The sequence below is a fragment of the Tympanuchus pallidicinctus genome, unplaced genomic scaffold (assembly GCF_026119805.1).
Source record: "Tympanuchus pallidicinctus isolate F22 unplaced genomic scaffold, pur_lepc_1.0 scaffold3, whole genome shotgun sequence".
NCBI lineage: Eukaryota > Metazoa > Chordata > Aves > Galliformes > Phasianidae > Tympanuchus > Tympanuchus pallidicinctus.
In genome coordinates this window covers 78,709,218-78,725,517 of record NW_026294747.1, presented here as the reverse complement: position 1 = coordinate 78,725,517, position 16,300 = coordinate 78,709,218, and the positions used below count along the sequence as shown (strand labels likewise).

The following is a 16,300-nucleotide window of genomic DNA, read 5'->3' as shown; positions in this document are numbered from 1 at the left end:
TTCCAATTTAATTCTCGGTGCTTAAGTACCATGTAAAACAGAAGTGTGAAAATGTAAAAGTATGTGAGACAATGACAATTTATCTTTAGAAATGTTCATCCCTTCTAGGTGTCATCCCGACTTACCAATTAATCACTGGAGCAGGAATATCCTAATACGAAGCTAAAAATGGGGTGAAATTTTTCACCGAGTATGCTTGAAACAGCCATTTTATTTCACAAGGGAAAGAAGATCTATTTTGATCTATTGGCTAGCAGATTCACAAAAGCAGCCTCACAGAATCTGAATGGAAAACTCTGATGGTGACTGTAGCACAGCAATGGCTTGTGCCAGGCATTAAGAGAAACCTCAAGGTTTAGTGACATGTTGCAAGCAAGTGAATTGCCAATACTCACTGAGCTACCACATTCTGGCTGAGATAACAGCAACAGAGTAAATACAATGTTATAGACATTGCAAACACAAAATAAAACATATTAATATAAACCATTTAGTGAAACATAACTTGGTGTTTGTGATTGTGTGAGCATACCCTCTCTGTCTTAGCTAGTACAGACAATTCTAAACAAAGCAAAATCAATATTTCCAATCAGCCAGCAAAAGGAATGGCCACAGGGAGACAATTACCATCCCTGGAGCTCAAAATCCATCTACACCATATAGATGCGTAGTTCCCAGTTTATGAAAGCCCACATCTCCCAGTACTTGAAAGTAAACTTTCTGATCTGAGACAAAAAGAATGATTGTAAGCTGTTATTGTTTTATTTTCTCAGTTTTGGAAGTGAAGTTACCCAAACAGTACCCAATAATCTGTTTAAGTATAATACTTTGTCTCAGAGTAAAAAATAAGCTGACTGGCTCTATCAAACGTCAGTTACGCTGCTACACCCATTAACCAGATTATGCCACTGTTTATGACTATTAAGACCTACAATCGGCTTTCTGCAAATTGAAAAATACCCGTAGCAGGTGGTATCCAAGTAATTCTCAGATCACAGGCTTAAAGGAAACTGGAGATAAAAAGGACGACTTTTCATTAGGGAAATCCACAAATTCCCTTTATAGCATATGTGAAATAACTGCAGTCAATAACCAAAAATGTTGCTACTGAGATTCTTATTATATTGATATTTTAAATGGATGATTTACATCAATTTAAATGTAATTTCAGCACGGTTGTGCTGAAAATAATGCTGTCTTGAACTAGTAACATCTGCACACTTTTGTTTTCTCATCACTAATCTTAGACAATAACGAAGTGTGTATATATATATACATTCTAACTGCTAATATCTAGATAAAATTCTGGATGAGGCATGGAATGACTTTTCAATTCTATTTTTCCTCCTACTAATGGTTAGAATCTGATTTTGTTTACATTGTTAACTACAGAGGCTTCAAATATATACTGGGGACAAGATGAAAATCTGTCCATTAGACAACAAGACACCATGACACCCCAGCAGCAATTGAGACAGCCAACATAACAGAGCTTACTTAAAACAGAGAGCAACAGTTACAAAAACTGATGAATTTCAGAAGATTTTGGTTGCTAAATAAGTGTTATTCGAGCAGTTTATTACTCAGCAGCTATTAAGTCATTACCTATTATCTTTTTTAATTTTTATTTATAAGTACTTTTATTTAGAATTACCTACTAAGAGCTCCCCTAAAAACTTAGTGTGTGTCAAATACTTCTTTCAGTCCTTGAAATTCTGCCATCTGCATGAGAACTGCATGAAAGACCATAATTTATACTGCTCAAAGATAAATACAAAATTGATCATAAGAAATTGCAACATAAGTTATCAGAAAACTTAGATGCAGGTATACAGTGGACTGTGGAGATACTCCAAGGTGACAGATAGCTACCTCCTTGTACTATGTTTGCAGTACAGAACATTACCAGAAGAAAAGTAGTTCAGCCTACATGAATAACCTTGAGAACTATGCATTACCAGACAAAGATCAGGACATTTCTGAGACTCGGTTTCTGTAGCCACATTCCCAGCTATGATTCTTATCACTTAAATTCTCCTAGTGAAGAACAGCATATAAAAGCCACTACTGAATCATTTACAGTTTCATATAGAAATTCAGATCTCAGTTACTTAATTGGAAGCCCCAGACCTTCACCTACTTATGCTTTTTTGGTTAACTGAGTTTACAGATACCATTTAAGAACTATCATAAATACCTCTAAATTACTAACATACATTTTTAAGCAAAGGGGAAATACCAAAAATTAAGTTTCTAACCACTTCTAGGAAGATAGCATTGAACTAGTTGCCAGACACAAAAGTAACCTCCCATCTGAAATTTTACTGTGGACTGGTAACACAAACATTTTCAGTGCAAATAAATACTTTAATGTCTTTAATAATTCACTGAATTATTTCTCAAACAAATATTCTGCATTTGTACAGATTTTAGAATTAAAATGAGAAGCCCAACACAAGGGCTATTTTATCTAATCAATTACGCTGTTGAAGAAAGCACCAGTATCTATACTTGAATTAGCAAAGTTAGGGACTTAAGTGAACAGATTAAAAAGTCTGAATTCTGGACATTTTTTTCAACACACAACTCACAGCCAACGCCATCAATGAACACATATTTCAATCTACAAAACCTTACTGTGCTTACTTAAAATTAATATCCCCAAGGCTTGTAATTCTTTCTCTTTTACCTTCCTCATGTTACCTAACAGCTCTTAGAAAGAAACAACAAATGTAGGACAATAGTGAGCAATCTCTGTACTTCCTTAACATGTCTAAATCACATTTATTTACTCTTTTGTTAGTAAAACTCTTCAATATAAGTTTGCAGTTTTTGCAGTTTGCACATTTGCCCCAAATCACTAGCTAATGCATGGATTATGAAAGAAGGGTGTAGCTGATAACATTTTGCTAAGCACACTACAAGAAAAAAACCCATGACTGACAGCACAGAACGGTGTCACGTGATACTTACTATTTGTATGTTTCTGATCGAATGTACTCAAAAACATGAGACACTCCCAGCTGGAACTGGTCAGCTATAGGGGTCACCCAAGGATTGTTCTCTGCTTTGAAGACTTGCTTTTGACCAGTCAAATCCAAATTACCTGAAGAAATGGCATAGGAAAAAAAAAAAAAAAGAAATACAAAAAAGTTTAAAGACATATCTTGCTGTAAATAAAACTCCATTCATTTTGGAGAGTACAAATGTAATCAAAGGAAACATTTCAGGTTTAATGGAGTGGAAAAATAGGACAGAGCAGATCCCACCATGATGGATGCAGTTGCACAACATTCATTTCAGCGGTACAGCATATTGCATGGCAGGATTGAATTTGGACTGCTATGTGTAATATTTATTCACATAGTTTGAAGTAGAGTTTATTAGTAGGTTTTGGGGTGTCCTGCGCAGGAATACATTCAGTCAGCACTGTCAGAACAAGTGAATAAGAACCTGGGGCTTTCTGATGCTGCCCTCTGAACTTCCCAACTCTATCACAGGCATCATAAGTTTCACATTACCATACCACTAAACATACCCTTTGGGCCTATAGGACAAGTCAGCAAGACGTCCCTGTCTGTGATGGCTTGCTGGAATGAATGGTGAATGACATTACAGTAAGATTTAGCTCTGCCGAAGCTTAATGTTGCAGAGCATTTCTCAATGACTACTCCAGGCACCATGCCAACACATGATGCCCAATAGGCTTCTTGCCTCGTCAGTGCCCAGTGAGCTGTTTGCACCAAGATCCTGTGATGAAAATCCCCTACACTGAGAAACACAAAGACGTCCTTGTTATAGGTCAGCTTTACCTGTTTTGTTGACAAGAAGCCTTAAAGACTTTCAGGAAGTTTTTATTGTTTACCTTCGTTAGTTTGTTTGGAACAATTTACCGCCAGAAACCACAACAGCAGATGCTCTACCGAAACTTCTCTTGGCTATGGTTACAAGAGGCTAACTTCCAGGAAGGCCTACCCATCGAAATAAGCGTTCTTTGAATTAAATTAAAAAAAAAAAAAGAATCTCTGCTACCATTCCAAATCTTTATTTTGCTAATTTTGTGACTAATGGAGTCCCAACACTATTGTTAGAAAGTCACAAATACAAAAAGAAAAAAAAAAAACCACAACAGAAAAGCACGGGAAATAAAACAAACAAACAAAAAATACAAGGTTTTAAAGAACAACCAAGCCAAGCTGTCACAAAATTCTAAAAGCAATCTGATCAGCTTGTACTACAAAACAAAAGGCACCTGTGTAAGTCGTATGAGCACTCATGTATGCTACAGGCTCCTGCCAGCCCTTTGCATCTCCCCACGTTCTGCATTCCTGCTAATCATTACTGTGCTTCTCTCAATACAAAGGGTTAATGCAATTAGAGTAAAGGCAGACCATTATATTCTGTGAAAAGATGTCATACGTCTCATATCGCCTATCAACAAGTTACCATTACCTTGTCCAGCTCATCTGTCAGCTGTCTGAGGCCTGTTCTTTTTTAAATAACGACATGCAGGAAGCATCTCGCCCTGTCAGTCAGCAGCAATTGCCCTAACTGCCTCATGCTCCGGTGCACCCAGTTAGGGGCCTCACACCCATCTCTTTTATTATGGGATATGCAGCCGTGGTGTTGTAGCAAGGATCAGGAAGCAGGATTAAGCACTGTGACAACGAGGACCTAACAAGCTAGAAGGTGGGGTGCAGGAATCTGTTTGGGCTGGCTGAAAACAGCCTCAATGTTCTCTACTCAGTTGTAAGGCACGTGGCTCCAGGGAGAGCGGCTGCGCTGCAATGAGCAGCAGCCCTCTGACCAGCACTGCTATGAAGATCATGCATCACTCAAAGGCATACTTGGCAACAGCAAATTGGATTTTCCATTTTATTGCCTGAAAAAAAATCACACGCTCTTCTCTCCAACACTACCAACACTGTAAGCACTTGCTTATAATTAGAGCACAGTAAGTACTTCGTCAAGATGAAATGATGCATCTGTGTACAGCTAACAAAAGTAGTTAAAATCACGGAGAAAAATCTGACCCTGTTATGCGTCAAATTTAATGTAGCCTACAAGAACAAGCAACACGCTCCCAAAACCTCAGTAGCAAGTTTCTTAGCTGAATTCTGAAGCCCCAAGCTGTTTCAGAAATGTACAGTCCAAGCAATGCTGCCGTATGTTTCCCATCTCCATGGGAAGCACGCCCACTTCTAATCCTAAATACCACATGCCCATTTAAATGTAATTAATTGAAATAAATACTATTCTACTAAAGTTAAAGAAATCCTACAGCAAAAAGAGATCTGCTCAAGCAAAATGAACTGTTGACCTCCACGTCAAAGCAATCTCTTCATTTCTCTCTGCCTTCTGTTTGTCCCGGAAGATAGCAGGGGCAGCTAGATATATTACACCTTTCACAAGGATAACATTAATCATACCATGGACAATACTGGAGCACCCTCAACACTGGACCCAGACCCAGTTCTCCCAGCACAGGAGCTCTGCACATCCACCAGGAGCAGTTGCTTGGGGAGCTAGCACCTCACCCAGAGGGTTTATTGAATAATTTAATGAAGCATTGTACTGTGAAATGTAACCACCCTTCTGTCTCTGGGGCAAGCCATCACCAGAGAACAGGTGCTTTTCCACAGGAGGACTAAAGGAGGGCTATCCACAAGAAAGGAAGAAGAATGAGGCACTGAATATTTTGAACTCTTCTTATACAACACCAAATTTCTATCTATCCCTGTAGGCAACGAAGAGCAAAAAATTAGGTGTGGTAGAGAGAGCTTGTCCCACCTTAGCAACACTGGGTGAAAAATGAAGGCTACCATTCCTGCCACAAGTCAAGCAAACAGAGAACAAAGAAGGCTCCCAATTAAGTAGTGAAACATAGGATAAGAACGTGCCACTGGTCACATCTCAGAAGAGGTCATGTCCTGGCATCCTTTCCGTGTATCCAGCCAAATCACCTGTGAGCTGCACCACTGCCAATGCGAGGCAGAAGCCTGAATCTGCCTGCAGCAACAGCTCCAACACGGGCGCAGTGGAGCCACGCTGTGCAGCTGGACACCTCACAGATGTGTTCCCTCCAAACCACTTGCATAAATACGGTTTTTTGTTGTTGTTGTTTTATGGCAGCACTGTGCTAAGAAATACCTTTATTCAATCCCTGCGGCATCAGATCCATAGGCCAGAGAAAGAGATGTGGCAGATGTGCCTTTATGCAGTGTCCAGCAGTAGCAGCACTCTGCCTCCAGGCTTTAAGGAACTTTATATATTGTTCTGCCACACAGATCACATCAAATCCCTCTGATATTTTCAGTAAGCAAAAGACAGGATTGCCTCTAGTAAAAATCCAGCACTGAAGATTCAATCACAAAGTACTTCAGAGTTGGAGACTGCACTGCTTATTATTGGTGTTTTTTTCCATTCACATCACCTTATCAAAAACAATCCATTTATCATTAATAAAATTTAGTATAACTAGTAGACTACAACTGGATTTCTTTATAATGGACTCAAGCACACGCCCTCCTGGGTGACGTTTCAGGGAAAAGGCAGCTACGCTTCCCTTGCTCTTCTCTCAATAAATCTACCCTGCATGTGATCTCAAGCATGTTAGTTAATGTTTGTTATTTTCTTCAGTGCTGTTGAAATAAAAGTAGTTTGTGTGAACACTCATATTTTGTTCTACTGCCAGCAAAGGCCAGAAGAGCTCATAAAAGCAGATGAAATGTTGCCCCCCCTAGTCTTGTTTGCAGAAAATAAGTGTCAGACCCAGCGATAACGCAACATATCACCTTAAGGGTGCCTCCAGACTTACCAGGCTCCTCCTGTTGATTAGATCTAGCAAACACCCCTTATATTCAACTATACGTCACTCATCTTCTTGTGATGTATGGTATATCTGATGTATAATATTTACCTAATTGATGTATATTTAGAATATAATCATACTAATCATACAGTAAGGTATGATTAGTATACATAGGCATTGCTTCAGTACAAAGTGGAAAAGAATGAACGCAACTGACTTGTCCTTTCCACTCCAACGCCCCTTGGCAACACTTTAAATACTTTGAAAAATTAAAAGGTGAAATAAAGTAATTAAACAACTCTGACATTTGAAAAGTGAGCACTGGCATTCAGCATAAGAAGCATGATCCTAGCTGTAAAATGCCAGATCAACGCTTCTTTGTAGTGGTTTAAATTCATCCCTAGTGGAGCTTCATTAAAATCAATAGAATTCCAGCTGAAATAATTTGGGGCCTGTATACTGCTATGTTTCCCTTCTGGTTCCTACTAATACTCTGCCTCACTTCCATCTTAGACTTCACAGTACCAACCTCCAGGAGAGTCCTCCAGCAGTAACACATTCATTTCAGTTATTCCTCTTAAGATTGCAATTTAAATGTTCTTTCCCTTTACAACACAAAGATCTTACTCTTTCAGTGTCATACAATAGGACAGGAGGAATGAAATGAAATTAATTTCTTTACTTAGATATAAATACCCTCGAATCCTGTTTTATTAAAGGCTAAGCAAGGGACCAGTCTACTATAATAAATTTAAACTTAAGTTGTATGTAAAAATATGTCTGTCTTGGATTGTTTTAGATTTGCCTTACACTACAGGGCTTACAATTTTTATTACTTTTGTGGCATGTGCTTTCCCTCTGAAGAGAGAGAGATTGGTTGTGAGGGTGGAAGAAATGTCATGACTATCAGATCATAAAAATGATACCAAAGCAATTAACTGTGAATACTGACTTAAATTCTATTTCTTTTAAAAAAAGAAAACATATACAGATTCCTATGCCACAGAATGAATGTTATCAGAAGCAAATGATTTTTTTTACACAAGTCTTAAGTGCATGTAAGCTGTGAATCATTAACTCGTATCATCCATATAAAAGGGAAGGTCATCTCTGCTTCGAAGATGCCTATCACTTTTGAAGGTGTAACAGAAGAGTGTAGACCTAAACGGTGCTTATAAGGGAGCAGCAAGGAGACACAGAGCACAGGAAGGACATAAGCAAAATGCGACTCAGACTTTGGCATCAGATAAAATGATCATGAAAATAGTATGATAGCTCTATGACATTGTTGAGAATACATTTATTTATTAATGAGATACTATGGACTAAAAGAAAACAACCAGTAAACCTAAACCCAGACTGAAGCCTCCAGAAAATTAATCCCAGCAACATTTTTGTCCTCTGGCATGTAAGTTATTTTACCAAAGGAGCTCTAACAGTATCATGTGTAGTCATCAGCACATCAGACAACCCTGAAATAGTATTGGTGCTGATTTTGTTTGGACAGAAGTTGTCTGTTTTACTTAACAGGGAAATCTCTGAATTTGAGGTTCAAGTCTCAAATAACTAGTCAGATGAAGTACATGCTAGTAAGGCAAACACTCTTCACAGCATCTGTCAGACAGAAGTAGGATGGAAGTTTTCTTCTTTCCAACCACTCAGATGGGAATGCTGAAGCCTTGCCGGCAAGTGTAAGATGGGAAGCCCCACGGAGTAGTTTGAATGAACAATACGAAAGGCAGACACTGAAGCCTAAGTCCATCCTCAGTTCTACAATTACTTTCAGGAACAGAAAACAAGAGTACAAACATGATCACATCACATTATTCTGAGTTTTGAGACTTAAGTGAAAATTTCCAATAACGAGTTCAGAGATGAGACCCTCTCTTGAATTTTCTCTTTAATACGTCTAACAGCTGAGCTTTGCCCAGCTATTCCTGCATCAGTTCAGGAACTGAAGTGTTGAACTGTCTTAGTTAAAACAGAAAAACACGTAGTCTGAAAAACATTAGGAAAAGGAGATTCTGCCACTGGTGTTTTGTTGAAACAGCTCATCGCTTTGTTAAAGCGCGTTCTTCATTCCTGTTCTGGACTGTCTCAGTTCCCCAGTACTGCAGCTTGCCCTTCTGCAAGTGAGAAAGACTATGCTTTCTCCTCACAGTACCTGCAGGCACCAAGGTCAGTGCAGAAGGATGGCAGGAGGTGCCCCATGTGCGGAGCAGAAGTTCCCTGCAGCCCATGGGTACCAAAAGGAGCAGATGTCCATGAGCAGCCATGGAGGAGCCCACGCAGCAGCACCGGATGATGCCTGAAGGAGCTGCAGCCCACAAAGATCCCCTGCAAGAACAGGTTCTGGACAGAGTTGCAGATCATGGGAAGCAGCCTGCGGTGGGGCAGAAGGGCTTGGGGAGTTGATGCCTGCGGGGGCAGTGCTGGAGCAATGCCTGAAGGGCAGGCCTTGTGGTATGGAGCTGTATTGGAGCAGTGCTTGAAGCCCATGTGGGATCAGGAAGGACTGCATCTTGTAGGAAGGAACCCACATGGAACACAGGCTAGATTACGAATGAGCACCGAAGACAAAGCAGTATGGACTGACTGCAGCCCCATTCCTTGTTTCCCGTGCTGAAGAAGGTGAAGGAGGTAAAAGAGGGTGGATGAGTGCAAGGTGTTTTTAGTTTGCCTTTAGATTTTTTTTCCACTCCTGTACTGTTATTAGCAAGCAATAATTTATATAAAACCCCCTCAGTTTAGTCTGTTTGCCTGTAATAGTAACGGGTGAGCAATCCACCCTGTTGTTATCCCAATCCTTGACCCCTTTTCCATCATACTTTCTTTTCTCCTCCTCTTCCTTTGAGGAGAGGGAGCGAGAAAAACAAAGCAAAAGCAGACATATCTTGAATTCTTTACTCTTGAAGTCAAGGTGAGGTGAAACGAGGCCAAATGGTACTGCTTCAGCCGCTGCTTTCATAATGCTAAGGGAAGAAGATTTTACTCTCAAGTATCTCAACCTTTCATAGGACTGAATTTCCTATGTCTTCTGAGATATTTACATGAAATTCCAACAAAATAACAAAGGTCAGCCAGAATCATTATAGCAAAGCATAATAGAGAAGGTAACAGTAGGAGACTTTCACTCAAGAATGTGTTAGAACTGAAAATGAAGCCTAGGAAAACAAGAGAATGTATGAAATATCAAACTTCTCCCTTAATCAACATTTCAAGTCTTATGTACAGCAGGAATATAGACCTAATCTGACAAATCCACAGTACCATATCCATGTCAGAGGAAGACTGGTTAACTCGCCTGGATGAAGCTCTGGCAATTTCTACTATTGCTCCCCACAACAAATCTGACATCAGCAAGATGAGAAGTACAAACAATAAGCAATATTAACACTCACAGATGACAGCCACCAAGCAGGATCTCATTCAGTCCAGGGCACGAGGCTCTGCCCTCAGCCCACGGCCTGCACTAACAGCTCATATCCCCACACAACAAACCTCACTGCATCAGCAGCCAAAGCCCCAAGGCATGCAGCCTGCAAGCACAGGTACCAAGGCAACCGGCTCATGGCACTGTGTGGGTAGCTACAGGGAAGCAGAGAAGAAACAGCATTCTAACAAAAATCCAAGAAATTATTTCCAAGTGTTTTCTATATTCTTTCTAGTGTCACTCCAAATGACTTCTGGCCAGGCTAGATTCATTTCTCCAACATTCCTAGTACAAGTAAGAGAGACCCCTGGCTAGACAACCTATAAGAATTTGGAGGTTTTATTTCCCTTTCTTGGAAAGGTGAAACTGCTGGAAGTACCATTTACTTCACTGCTCCTTGTAGCAAACACACAGTGCTGATGGGGATCTCTAGGAGCATGCCAGCAGTCACTGCAGCAGGCTCCCAGCGTGTCAACTGAGAATCCAAGAGACACAACGCACCACAGATGGGGTTTGGAATAAAAAGAATTAACATGATATTGAAGCAGTTAAACATCAGAGATGCTTCAATAGAACAGGAAGAATTACAGGCTTAGAGGATCAGCATCCCAATTTATTTTGAAATATGTTGCATATTTTACCAACTTCAGACTCCCAGGGGATTCTCAATTACACAAGAATTCAACAAAGCATTCTCTCACTGAAGGGTCCCTATCAGACCAAAATCTAGTTAATATAAGTTCAAAAAGGATTCATTGTACCTTCAAAACTTCCATTTAAACACAGCCTGCACAGTATTCAGCAGAATGAACCCAATTTTGGGTGCTATGAAAAGCATAAAAGGAATGTTTAACAACAACAACAAACATAGCTGTGACTGGCTCCAGGTACAGTACTCTTACTACAGTTCCCACACAAGAGATACAATTATTTGCTAATAGAAATATTTTATGCTGATGATACTTGGAATCACAATGAAATCAACATGAGAAAAGGCTACACACACACTGTAGTCATCTGAGAGGCGACAGCAGGATTTGCCTATTTTTAAAACTAATATAAAATGAAATTTGAATTTTGGAAGTTGGGTGTTACAGCAGTGTAAGGAAATGAATACCTGCGGTGTAAGCCTAATAGATGGGCTACAGAAAACATCTTTCAAACATCTTTCAGGGTATAATGGAGCTTTGCAGTGTTCTTCCCATATGCCTCAATACTCACCAAGTGAGACATGGAAACAGTCAACTACATGAAGATCTATTTATGTTTATTTTTAAGCTTAAACTAAGCCTGAAATGAGAAATTCAACAACAGCATTCACAAATTCTGTAAAAACACTTTCCTTACATAAATAATTTGACTACAAACTATCTTGTTAAGTACAATATTCTATTATTCCTTAACTAGTAATAACTGTCCTATTGACCATCCTGGAAAACAGCTTCTTCTGTTTATCCACTGCTAAGTTTATCAAAGCTTCTTAATATCTCACACCACTCTAGCCTTAGTCCTCAAAGTAGAAGCAGGTCTGTATTTTTGTTGTTTTTTTTTTTTTTTCTTTTTTCTTTTTTTAAATTGGCAAGGTATCCATTAGGTGTTCCAGCACTCAGAGCCAGTGTCCAGAGCCTGAGACACTCAGCTTCCAACAGGTGTCACAACCTGCCATGTGCAGATGTGAACAGCGCTGCAACACAGGTAGAGTGCAGCGGTCATTGATACTGGAAGAAGAAAAGTTTGGTGCTTACCTGAAGAATATTTAGAAAAGAAATATCTTTTGTGAAATAAGTGATTCTTATGCTTGCACATGCCTGTTATAATTACCTAAGTAAACTGCCATTTCAATTAATATTAACTTGAGCAAATAACGGCAGCAACTACTTTGTGTAATTCATAAACTCCAGTCATTTCAAAAGCCTAAGGATTCCTTGAACTTTCTATTTAAAGCCAGTCCTTAATTCAAAGAAGATAATTTAGCCCTTTGAAATTAAAGAAATGGTGAAAGAATTACTTAACCACTCTGAGACACAGACCTAATTTACAGAAATGTTTTACCCTCCATAAAAGGAAACATGACTACTGTCCCTCTCAAGTTTGTATGGCTATTTTAAAAGGATGAGTTTCCTACTTCTCTAGCATGCCTTTCACTTGACTGTTCCTATCCTTGCAACCCATCACTCGAGGAAATCATTTCACCAACTAAAATTGTATGGAAGACTTAAAAGCCATCGATTCCAACATTAAGTTGATAATTAAACATGGATCCTTAGAAAACCTAGGGATAAGTTGCACACACAGGGCACCTATTTACATTTGGCTACAACTTCGTGAATAGTTGTGCACTGTATACTTAATCTTACACCGCTGACTCTGCTAAGAAATTCTTTTAAGAGTCACATACAGGTCCATACAGTGAACTTAAAATGCTCTCATTGATCTTACTAATTGCATCTGCCACAGTACATGGTTCTTCTTTCTATTCAGCTTTCTTCCCAAACACCATTCCAATTGTTAAATGGTCAGAATACACAAAGTGACAGATTTAGTGCTTCCTTGGCAATTTATATAACTGACTGCAACTCTGTTGTTGCAGTGAATCATGATTTATTTGTCTCACAATGCAGCACATAACCTTTTAAATGCTAGGGAAAAAAATGCCAGCGCCTCTTTAAAGTTTATATATGACTGCCCACCACCATTCCTCATGAACAGGGTTTTGAGAGACAAATGATAAAAACAAGCTGTGAATTCACCCACCAACTCCCGGCCACTTCCTGCATTCATCATCCACACACACTGTATTTACAGACAAGCATCCTCACCACGAGCACCAATACACCGCTCAGTCTCCTCACTTCCTCCGAGACAAGAATCCTTTCCTCAGGCTAACAGGAAGAGCACTGCTATGTGCAGATCAGGGCAACGCAGACAGGCCCCAGCCCTGACTGACTCATGACACACTCAGTCACCTCAGGTGGAATTAGCACAGACAACACAGATTTATTTACTGCTATCTCAGTTCCAAAATGTTGACCCCAATGCCTGTGTATGGCCTTTTCTCATACCTGCCTTACCATCCATGTCTTCCTCTGCACTCACTTCCATTACCTTTTAGATTCAGTTCACTGTATTCCCTCCCCTTCTCATCCAGAAAAGCCGGTTTATTTGGCTGTTTATATTGTGCCCATCTCCCTGGTAAATGAACAGCTAATGAGTCACTGTTGTCCACCACTGCCCGAGCTACTAACGCTCATAAGGCAGTCACAAGCCTTCAGAACCTTTAATTAAGAAAGCGATAATGAGAGAGGAAAGACTGTTTACTTTAAACGGACCAGCAGTGCCTCCAATTAACGAAATAGGACCCACTCATTGAAAAGCTATTTATCCAACATGCACTGCACAAAGTATTTGGATAATTCTTACATTATAATTCAATTTTAAAAATGTAGGAGGGAGAACTCAGGAAGTAGACTTTTTGTTCCCCCCACAAATGGCACCTATGGAATTAGTAGTCCATTCGTTAGGGTTTAACACCACCCTTCCTCAGTATATTTTAAAACCATCAGCAAAGGAATGCTCTTCTAAATTGTCCTTATTTGCAAAAGGGCAAACAGGGCTGCAGACCCAAAGTTACTTCCAGCCATTCAGCAGACTCATTAGCTCCCTACCTTAGCTCAAAGACCAGCTCCAAAGCCCACCTGGTGTCCTATTTATCAAACCCCATTCCCTAACTGTTTTCTTAAACGTCTAACAAACAAGCAAAACATTTCTTCTAGACTTCAGAGCAACGTTCTCTGGAAATATATCACAGAATTTGAGTTATTTTAGGTATTTGATATAATTTTAGTTATAGGAGTGGTATAAACTGTGATATAAATTTGGCCAATCAATCATGAATGAGGATACTGGGCATGACCATAAGATGAAACACTGGGAAAATTCACACATGGCTTAGAAGTATAGTCTATAGAAGAGCAGCTGAATAATAAAGAACAGAGATGACAAGCTGTGTCAGTGCACCTTGCCTGGATCAAGTAGGTCAAAATTACAAGCCCTTTTCCTACCCAATTAGTAGCAATAGTATTCTAGAACGCAAACAAACGTTAACTAGAAAGGAAAAATGCTCCCCTTACCTATTTGAAATTGTGCAGATCAGTGCAAAACAAACGTCAGAAATTTTGTTTTAAGTGTTTCCATTTAGTTTGGACAATGACAGTAAAACTATTTAAAGTGAATTTGCTGTTACGCTTGTAAGGCAGCAGTGTGTTTAATGCATTCAGTTCGCCACAGAAGATGGTTAGACTCAGTTCAGCATTTAATTTCAGAAAAAAAGCAATGCTGTAACTTAGGAATCTACAGAAATGTACAGATATTGCACATGTCTCTTTCAACTGCAGTAATGTTTCAGACATTATAAATATGACTAACCAAAAGCTAAAGCTATACCTCAGTGTCATGGAAAAAAGTCTGAATCTATAGAAAAAAGCAGCTTTCATCCACCAAGGAAAAAAAAAAAAAAAAAAGATAGATCATATTTGCTACATGATCTATCTACAAAATTATGGTAGGTAAATTATCAATGTCAAAATAAACTTTCATTTTGCCTTTGCCACGCACATAAAAGGGAATACTGCAATGCAAACTCATCAAAATCAATACTTCAGATTCAAAAAAAAATTCTACCTTCTAGGTCGAAAGGAGTTGCTGTATATGAAATAATCATAACTACAAATGGCCAATAATGCAAATTCAAAGTACGTCATCAACCAGCTCCACTGCTTTAAAAGCTCTTAACTCACTACTGCAGGCCACTGAAAGAGAGAATTGAAAAATCCTCTGACTTTGCTAATATTTTCTTCAAGTCGATCAAACTTTACAAGAATAGTCACAAATAAGTTACTTATACTGTTTAACATAATTTTGGCTGATTCAAATAGCGTTTACAAAATCCAGACAGAGAAAATAACAGTTTAACAGATCCTGTATCTATTATACAGGATATATTACAAAAAGCAGAACTGGCAGTCAGGTCTACTAATACACAAGGAATACATAACAGGTAAAAATCTAATAAAATGAAACAAGCAACATCTGGTCCTTCCTGGGTATCCAGAAGATGTGAAAGAGTATTTCTTCGGGGGAAAGCAAGTATTTAACAGCAATTATAACTTTAACTTTAGCAAAATAACTTCTTAAGGGTTTAACATCAGACTTCATTTCAGAGGAAATGCAATGCATTGTTATTGCTATTATTCAAATAAATAAATGATCATTCATGATCTTACCTAGTTCTGGGGGCAACACAGTAAGACGATTTCCCTGGATATGAAGTTCCTTAAGCTGAGTGAGCTCCCCAATTTCTTTAGGCAGTGATATCAGGTCATTGTCTCTAAGGCTCAGCTAAGAGTGAACATAAAGAAGTCAGAACAATTTTTGGTTAGCCTAAAGCAGCCTAAAACTGAACTATACTCCATCTTGCCTCCCCCCGCTTCTGAACACTCGATTCTTTCAATTTATTTACAAGTGTCTGCTGATGAACAAGAAACAGTTCCAGGTTTAGTGGCCTATTCCTGAAAACACACTCTACTACTTCTCAAATTGACTAGATTCTATTCCTACAAGCATTGCAAAAGTGAATTGATTTTCCAAGAATTTAGATAAATTACTTACTATCTGCAACTTTGTGAGCTTCCCAATATCTGGCGGCAGGATTTCAAAATCGTTGTCACTTAGATAGAGTGCACGCAGGGTGGCTGCAAATTAAATAGCAATATATAAACAGGGTGGCATATAACCCAACTATTTGAGGTCTAATCAATAAAAGGGAGTCAGGTTTGATTAATAACCCTGACTTGGTGAAAAGCCTTTGACATACCCAGGGCTCACGATAATAACAAGCAGGTCAAACTTAGATTTACTGGCTTATTACATTGTTGGTGAGTTCAGGAAAACATCTATATTCAAAAGGACTGACACAATTAACAATTTCTACAATAGTAGACTGTGGCAGGTTCTGGCATATAGTCTCAACGCTCAGCTGTCAGAACGGAGTCATTACT

General features: G+C 39.0%; 1 protein-coding gene across 3 annotated transcripts in view; it reads right to left on the bottom strand.

Moving 5' to 3' along the window:
- RSU1 (Ras suppressor protein 1) overlaps positions 1-16,300 on the bottom strand; it is a 98,062-nt gene that overhangs the window by 53,983 nt on the left and 27,779 nt on the right. For all 3 annotated transcript variants that reach the window (XM_052696990.1, XM_052696987.1, XM_052696988.1), the window contains exons 6-8: positions 15,912-15,994; positions 15,527-15,641; positions 2,974-3,106 (exon numbers count right to left, since the gene is read on the bottom strand). In XM_052696990.1, coding sequence (XP_052552950.1) covers positions 2,974-3,106; positions 15,527-15,641; positions 15,912-15,994 — 331 coding nt within the window. The remainder of the gene's footprint in view (positions 1-2,973; positions 3,107-15,526; positions 15,642-15,911; positions 15,995-16,300) is intronic.